Source organism: Drosophila santomea, chromosome 2R (assembly GCF_016746245.2).
Source record: "Drosophila santomea strain STO CAGO 1482 chromosome 2R, Prin_Dsan_1.1, whole genome shotgun sequence".
In the NCBI taxonomy this organism is placed as follows: domain Eukaryota; kingdom Metazoa; phylum Arthropoda; class Insecta; order Diptera; family Drosophilidae; genus Drosophila; species Drosophila santomea.
In genome coordinates, this window is record NC_053017.2 from 1,778,986 (window position 1) to 1,787,336 (window position 8,351).

The following is an 8,351-nucleotide window of genomic DNA, read 5'->3' on the forward strand; positions in this document are numbered from 1 at the left end:
TCTTAAACGCCTGTTACATACTTTTCAACGAATCTAGTATACCCTTGTACTCTACGATTAACGGGTATAAGTATATAAACAGATAAAAGGAAAAGTAGGGATCTGTGTTCTGTCAAACGCACCCCAATCAAATCCTGTTCTATGTGATACCGACGGTCTGAAATCGTGAAGAATTCCAGTGGAAAATTTTATTGGAACTATATTGCCTTTTGTCGATTTTGGAATCGTATTTTAAAAGCCTCGTTCTTATGGTGCGTTTCTCAAATTCTTCTACATTGGAATCGCCAACACTCGGCCACCTTATCAACCTTTGTCGGCAATTGAATTGCAGAGATTCAGATTGCCACTGTAGACATGTTCCTACCCATTGCAACGCGGCTGATATCCTGTGCAGAGGCTGCACCATCAACGAGTTGGAACAATCGATATGGTTCGAGGGACCTGAGTTTCTACGTCAAGATCATCACCAAAGGACAGTCGAGACAATATTGACATTGGCAGAAGAAAAGACTGGAAAAAAGAAAATGAAAACTCGGTTTCACGCCGAGTAAAGGACGCTCGTCGCTTTAATTCTGCAACATATCTGGATAGTAAACGCAAAAAACTTAGCGCGACAACTGCCCAAGGAGCTTGTCACACCTATTTTATAAATTTTTTTCGCACTGAGTTCATTAACGTCCACTTTAAGTTGCAGTCAAAACCGTCAAGGGACTACTCAATCGCACTCTTCTAGGCACCAGATTAACCTTTGAGGTTAATCTCGCCGGATAGCGCCTCTATAATCAAACTCAAATTACCTAATCGCCACTTCTTAGTGGTCAACGAACCCAGAACATCCACCAATCGACGGCAGTCCAGACAAATTGGATCGATCGAAGCTGTCAACGACATGGTCATCGTTCACAAGGATAATCTTTCCCCACAACGGTTGCTTCTTGTTCGAATATCGCACCATCGCAGAATCGGACAACATCGTTCGTGTCGCAAGAACAATGGCATTTAAAAATGCATAGGTTCACTATCTTGTTTGTTTATTCTGGGCCGTAATTATTTGAGTTCGCTTATGTATGTTAAGAAGACTCCGTCTCTTAGTGATGCTTTCATGTTGTAGACTTTTTGCGGATGCGGGATGCTGGACAAGATCGTTCAGTGTCGCTTGAAACACCAGCACTATATCGTTGAAACAAGACAGAATGCTAGTCGAGCTCCGCGACTATAAGATACCCGTTAATTAGCTAGTGAAAATGCGAACGAGTAATTTCAAAATTTTTTAAAATATCGGTAGAAATAAAGAAAAAATATAATAATAGCAAACAGTTTTTTCGCAAATCAATAAAAATTTAATTTTAAGACATAAAAAAATATTAAAACATTTTCCAAAAGTGTGGGCAATGTTGTCTTTTAAGCGTGCACATTCTACGCTTAGTTATGTTATCGGCTGCGATCGTTTTTTTACGAATTCTTCTGCGTCTTTGCCAATACAACCCACACACTTCGTTGATGACTCGTCAAAAGCTACGGGAGCTCGGATGGGAGGTTTTATCGCATCCACCATATAGCCCGGACGTAGCACCAAGTGATTACCACCTATTCCTGTCCATGGCGAATGCCCATGGTGGTGTGAAGTTGAACTCAAAAGAGGCTTGTGATAAGTGGCTTTCCGAATTCTTCCCAAATCATCGAACAAAACGGCGCATATTTTAAAAAAATCCGATCACTGTAACACTTTTTATAAAGCATTGAAAGAAGACAAACAAACGGGAGATATTTGACAACCTTATATTTGGAATGTTGGCAGTAGAAATCAACTACGTAGCCATGTCGTGTACGGAGTTTTTACATCTTGGTTCAGTTCCACGCGAAATAGAAAACGCTCAACGGGCATGCCGCGACCTGGTTCATCGGATTTTAAATTCCATTTGTCCAGTCGAACTCCGGTTTAGTTCGGGGTAAACCGGTGACTGGGCTCACATTTACTGCATCGCGGAGGTCTATGATTCGGTGTTTTCATTCGTCTGTGCACGCTTAATCGGTGCACCTGGCTATGTGTCTTGCGACACATGCTCTGGTGTCGGCGTATCTTGATGTCTGAAAAAACTATCGGTAGGGTTTCTGAACGGTCCAGGCGGCAGTAGAGGTCCTTGCCGTTCGGGCATGGACTGCGAAACCTATAATCTACACCTCCAGTTGCATAATCCGTTCTGGCCAACAAGTCAAGTGCCTAATGAGCTTTACAAGATTCCTACATGGAACTGGCTTGCATAGAAAAAGTGCATGTCCAAAAACCCCCTCCCGCCTGTCGTCGGGATACGATACGTTCTTTTTGATCGATACGCTCGAATACATTCGGACGACACAATAGCTTTGCAGTTTTGCTGGACCTTACAAATGACCTGGCTACTTGCACTAGTGCGTCGGCCAAAGAAACTAAAGTCGCGGAAGTCATAAAGACTCGAAGCTCTCAAACGAAGTTACCGGTCAGTTATTCCAGCCCCTATCTTAGATCGACTGTTCTTTCTGGAATCGAACTCCTCAAATGACCTGATTTGGACCTAGTACTTTGGTCAAAGGGCATCTACGAATTATATTTACATTAACTTAAAAAAAACCGCCTGCTGGTTGGTATTATAAGTAAATCTCACTTATTATTGATTTGTGTAATTTTAAAATAATTTTTGCAATACAAGTAAAAATAAAAAATGAAAAATTTTAAAAATTAAATTAAAAATTAAAATTAAAAATGATTTTAAAAGATGATAAACAGAAGTGATTGCAAAGGAAGGTCACAGGAAAAAAAACCTGGGCCGAGGGAAGGCCATAGAGAGGCTTAACAAATTAAGAATGATTTTTCGGAAAGTTAGAATAGAAAATGTATTTTTCATATAACTACCCATAGCTACCTACAACATTATTGTTTCTTATAAAAATACTTTTGTAGCTGAGCGATTGATTTATCATATAAGCTTCCAACAAAAAAGTTTCGGCCTTAACTTAAAAAATCATATCGTTGATGGGATGATAGACACAAATGAAAAGTTTTTTACGATTACAGAATGGATAATAATACTATAACATAAATAATAATTGTCGACTGGTCGGTCAACTAAAGTCTTGGTTTCTAAAAAATTTCAGGTAAATTTTTTAGCATTGTTTAGCGTAATATTTAGTTTATTTAACTCTATAAAGAGAAAAAAGTTTATTTAAGATGTTATTCAATGGTGTGGATACACGCACAATTCTTAATGAATGCCATTTCTAATGATATTATATTTTGACTTTAAAAATATTGCAAAATTGGTTTCGCAGGCCAGGCTGTTGATACACTGTCGGTGGCGAATTCGGTCAATGTCGCTCTGAAATCTAGTTGTAAGATAATTCTTATGTTGTTAATAATTTATTTACTTACCATTGTTTTAATTAAGGTTAAGTCATATTTTTTTGATACAGATTCGAGTTGTTCCGAGTTTAGAAGAACATGTTGCTTAAAATAGTAAATCGCTGAAGCATCTTTACTTTCCAACATTCCATTTAAATGGTTTACCCTAATATTTCTATTGCATAGGAAATGCAACGTTTCGTCTATAAAAGAGAATTCTAAATAGTCATTGTGAATGCAAATGGCATTACAAAATAGATCCGCTAAATTGCAAAGAGTAAATTGACTTCCCAGACTGCTGGCCTGCCTGATTTTTGGTTTACATAGTTCCTTTTGTAGCAATTGCTTATTGTTCAGCCTAAATTTCCTAGGGACTATTCTTCCACTAAAAATAGCACGAAATGTATTTCCACAACTTTCAACCGGTACGTGAAAAAGTACACCACATGTTTGATGATTAAGTTTAACAAATTCCAGAAGATACATTTTAAAATGAGGCAGACGTTCGTTTTTCTTTTTACTTAACGTTACAACCATGTTACATTTTTTATTGACAAGCATTTCTGTGGGCAAAAGGAGGACATTGATGCGGTTGTCAAAGAATGTCAAAAGCTTCCAAAATCTCCTCTGCAACAGTGGCCGGCTATCGATAAGTCTGACGTTAAGAACAGCATATATACAACTTGTCCGAGCATCAAGATTCTGCGCTGCCTGTAGAAGAACATTATCCCCTTCAAAACTAGGAACTTGAAGGTGGTATTCCAGTGACGTTTGAATAGGCGCACTTAATCTCTGATTATTTTTAATTATAGAAATAAGCTGATGTTGCTTATATTCCTTATATAATTTTTGTCTTAGAACATCGGGTTGTTTTTTATATACCTGCAAGTCTTTGGCATTGTGATGCAGTCTCTTGAAAGCTGAGGGTGTAAAGTTTGACGTTGACGTTTGACCATCCATTTCGGACTTAGCAAAACCAATACAATAAAGTATGTTGTTTTCGCTCAGGCAAAACAATTCTTCTTTTTGGTCTATCCAACTACATCCGTAAATCCCGGACACTGGCTTTGTCAAGGTGTAAACAAAACACTCGTCAAGCTGAACGTTGTACTTGAATCTTAGTCGCACCAGCTGGTTTCCGTCCGTGTAATAGAAGTCGCCATTGTCACTTGTTGCATCAAAGTCCAGCCATTCAGAACCTGTGTGATAAATTTGACGCTGTTTTATAGAAAGAAGCCTAGACAGGTACCAGATGTCTACACTGCCAGAGCTAAGAAAAACCAAACAAAGGTTCTCAATTGGCAGAAGTTTGATGCGTTCAACGTGCGCTGCATATACGCATAGAAGCTCGATATAATAGTCTGGACCGGTACTTTCTGATCTTCTTTTTTGATTATAAGCCAAGGCAAATACATGTCCACCTATGCTAAATATGTGAACGTAATTTTCTTCTACCGCGTTTGTAACAAGAAGACTTCGCACGAACTGTTCTTCATTTTTGGAAACTTTTAAAGTTGTCAGAGTGTACTTATTATGCTGCCAGTCGCACTGAAATATATTTTGCTGGTCAAAAGTTATGTCAAATGTTTGTTGCAGTGTACACTTGTCCTTTTCTAAATCAGGAAGATCGAAACATGTCTGTAGCAGCAGTCGTCGATTTTCTATTTGAATCACGCTGAATCCTTGGTCGACAATAGCAAAACATTGAACTTCACTGAGACATTTTATTAGTTTTAGCTCCTTAAATGAGGTAAAGCAGTATAACTCTCCATTCGACATATGCAGAATCGTGTTGTACCTTAGGGAATGCACACTCTTAATATAGCCTCCTCCACTTTTGGGAAGAGGAATACGCACAGCAGTCATTTTTATCCTGCAGCAATCCATCGGCATCTTAAAGCGTATGTTTAACAAATAATACTTGTCCCAAGTTATAAACACAAACTGATCGTTAAATGCCGCAACTAGACAAAACCCACATGCTTGGAACAGTAAGTCATCCCTGACTAGCCATTGCTTTAAAACACTATATTCGGACCTTTTGCAGGGATTCATGGCTAGTATTATAATAAATTCAACTTGACTTTATACAATTAAGCGCTAATTAGGGATGTCACAAATATATCAATATATCGATATTTTTGGAAAAAATAAAATTTACACATTTTGTGATATTATTCACATGATATATTGAATATCGCCTTTTGCAGTAAAATATATTCAATTGTTAAAATCGCCGCTCGAATTTATGTTGATAATTAATATTTAATAATATGTAATAATCGGTACCCTGATAAAACCACGGGGAGGCCGTTACAATTGTAATGGGGTCCTATATTATCACTAACTATCGCAATTACTATTCGCGCTTATACTTCAGTACTTTAGAATTGGAATTGGAATTGCCAAATCATTTCAAAAAATTCGTGTGGGTACTGCTCCATACACCTTTTAAGGAATCTGCCGGCCATGTATATATATTCTTGATCGGGATACTTTATATGGTTCTGTTACATAATATTTAACGACTTTAATATACCCTTGTACTCTTCTAGAAATATATATGGTCATGACCAATACGTTATAAAAATTTAGATTCCGGAAATATTTTGAGGTAAGTGGCATAGAAGTGGAAATAATGCATAGTGTGAACAGTAACACTAGCTTCGTACCGTATGAAAAAGTGTTCTTGTCCTTAAGATGAGACGTGGAATAGTTTTTCCGTGGAAAAGGAATGTTTACAAAAAATTTATCTATGGTTCAAATAGAGTTCTTGACAAATTCGAAAATAAATAAATCTTTCGTGGACAATGTTTTCAATTGTTCCATAATTCATGCTATGTCTATGTTGCTGCCTTGTCTTGTATGTGGCTTATATTATATTATTAAGAGGTATTTTTAGTACATTAAAGGCTGGACCCAATCATGTCACACTATTTTCCTTCTTTTTGCTAGCAATTTCCGGCGAGGTATGCTTATAATTTTTCTTCTCCACGTGATTTTATTAAAAAAATTTTTTTATTGTAGCGGTTATATTGTTACTAAATTTCAAAATGGTAAGTTCTTAAGAAAAAAGAGGATAGATCAAAATCATTCCAAATAATTGTTGAACTAAATGTTTTCGACACGCAGAGAACATATGGGTATGACTTATTGGTTGGATTTCTTTTTCATATTTGCAGGGTTTCGTTAAGGTAGTCAAGAACAAGCAGTACTTTAAGAGGTACCAAGTTAAGTTCCGAAGGCGTCGCGAAGGAAAGACCGATTACTATGCCAGGAAGCGCCTGACATTTCAGGACAAGAACAAGTACAACACTCCTAAGTACCGTTTGATCGTACGTTTGTCCAACAAGGACATTACAGTCCAGATCGCCTATGCTCGCATCGAAGGTGATCGCGTGGTTTGCGCGGCTTATTCCCACGAGCTTCCCAAGTACGGGATCCAGGTAAGTTTGAGCACTGCGTTCTGGCCCACTCAACTTGATGGCCCATTATATTTATTCAAGGTTGGTTTGACAAACTACGCTGCTGCTTACTGCACAGGCTTGCTGGTCGCCCGCCGTGTGCTTAACAAGTTGGGTCTGGACTCTCTATATGCAGGATGCACTGAAGTGACCGGTGAAGAGTTTAACGTAGAGCCTGTTGATGACGGCCCTGGCGCATTCCGTTGCTTCTTGGATGTTGGACTCGCGCGTACCACAACTGGTGCACGTGTGTTCGGCGCTATGAAGGGAGCCGTTGATGGAGGTCTAAACATACCCCACTCTGTGAAGCGTTTTCCTGGATACTCTGCGGAGACCAAGAGTTTTAATGCTGATGTCCATCGCGCTCATATATTTGGCCAGCATGTTGCAGACTATATGCGCTCTTTGGAGGAAGAGGATGAGGAGAGCTTTAAACGGCAGTTTAGCCGATACATTAAGTTGGGCATTCGTGCTGATGATGTAAGTACAGCATAGTTTTTTTTACGACGTCCACTTAAAAAATTACAGCTGCGTTACGCACACAACGCTAACTGTGCCATAAGTGGACAACATAAAAGCTGTAAGCTGTGTTCGAAGTTTGTCTCTCAATAGATCAAACTTCCTGTTATGTTTACACATTCCACGCAATTTATAAACCAAATACTGGCAGAATAAAATACCCTAACATTTCTTTGGACAAACAAATGTGATGTTACAACACGTCGAAGTCTGGGTCACATGCAATTCCCTGTAAGGCTAATTCTATTATGCTCCGTGCTTTAGTGTTTTGAATCTCTGCTATTAGAGTTCCAAAATATTTAACTTTTATGCGGCGGATCCATAATATATGTACTGGTCCACTTGATACATACTTTTTAACAAACCTTGCATACCCCGTTACTTCGGCGGGTAACAAAATATATCATTTTGTTAGAAGAATTATTTATTTCAACAATTTTATCATTAAGTAAGTCTTGTTTTAAATATTTAAAGTCTAATTCATTACTTTGGTTTTGCAGCTTGAGGATATCTATAAAAAAGCCCACCAGGCAATTCGTAACGACCCTACACACAAGGTCACTGCTAAGAAGTCTTCTGCCGTTACGAAGAAGAGGTGGAATGCTAAGAAACTCACAAACGAGCAACGGAAGTCTAAGATTGCAGCTCATAAGGCAGCTTATGTTGCCAAGCTCCAGTCTGAAACTGAGGCCTAAAAGTGATTCGACACCCGCTTTAGTTGAGATTGGTGTAAAAATAAATAAACAGTTGTAATGACACCAGCTATTATTTGGGAGACTCCTTTCATAAACCTGTCAATGCGGCGGTGTGCGGCAGAGATAGGCCAATACTAGAGTAAATCTATAATTACTATAGGTGGGAAGTGAACCAAAGCAATATTTATTCAAGAGAAAATCTGTTCATGCAAGTCGAATTTGGTTGGGTTTGATTTGTTTTGATTTAGGACCAACGCAGCGGACCAATATATTTTTGAATCCACTGCTTTCTATAAC

The 8,351-nt window shown here is 38.3% G+C and overlaps 2 protein-coding genes across 3 annotated transcripts; one reads left to right on the top strand and one right to left on the bottom strand.

Moving 5' to 3' along the window:
- Window positions 1-3,150: 3,150 nt before the first annotated feature.
- Window positions 3,151-5,497, bottom strand: LOC120446010. 2 transcript variants are annotated; one of them, XM_039626761.2, is made up of 2 exons: window positions 3,407-5,497; window positions 3,151-3,353 (listed from the first exon to the last, which is right to left on the bottom strand). In XM_039626761.2, exons 1-2 carry the CDS (start codon window positions 5,429-5,431, stop codon window positions 3,240-3,242), a joined length of 2,139 nt encoding a protein of 712 aa, XP_039482695.1. In that variant the 5' UTR covers window positions 5,432-5,497; the 3' UTR covers window positions 3,151-3,239. The 2 variants fall into 2 exon arrangements, with proteins under 2 accessions (XP_039482695.1, XP_039482696.1); XM_039626762.2 differs by lacking the exon at window positions 3,151-3,353 and having other exon boundaries at window positions 3,443-3,579; window positions 4,259-5,489.
- Window positions 5,498-6,269: 772 nt separating this feature from the next.
- On the top strand, window positions 6,270-8,124 carry LOC120446099 (60S ribosomal protein L5). The gene is made up of 5 exons (XM_039626891.2): window positions 6,270-6,345; window positions 6,404-6,432; window positions 6,559-6,822; window positions 6,883-7,320; window positions 7,860-8,124. Exons 2-5 carry the CDS (start codon window positions 6,430-6,432, stop codon window positions 8,052-8,054), a joined length of 900 nt encoding a protein of 299 aa, XP_039482825.1. The 5' UTR covers window positions 6,270-6,345; window positions 6,404-6,429; the 3' UTR covers window positions 8,055-8,124.
- Window positions 8,125-8,351: the final 227 nt, after the last annotated feature.

Coding starts and splice junctions, on each gene's coding strand:
- LOC120446010 (XM_039626761.2), bottom strand. CDS start 5,431: ATGAATCCCTGCAAAAGGTCCGAATATAGTGTTTTAAAGCAATGGCTA. Junction 3,354..3,406: donor TAACCTTAATTAAAACAATG/GTAAGTAAATAA, acceptor ACTAGATTTCAG/AGCGACATTGACCGAATTCG.
- LOC120446099 (XM_039626891.2), top strand. Junction 6,823..6,882: donor TTCCCAAGTACGGGATCCAG/GTAAGTTTGAGC, acceptor TATTTATTCAAG/GTTGGTTTGACAAACTACGC. Junction 7,321..7,859: donor TGGGCATTCGTGCTGATGAT/GTAAGTACAGCA, acceptor TTGGTTTTGCAG/CTTGAGGATATCTATAAAAA.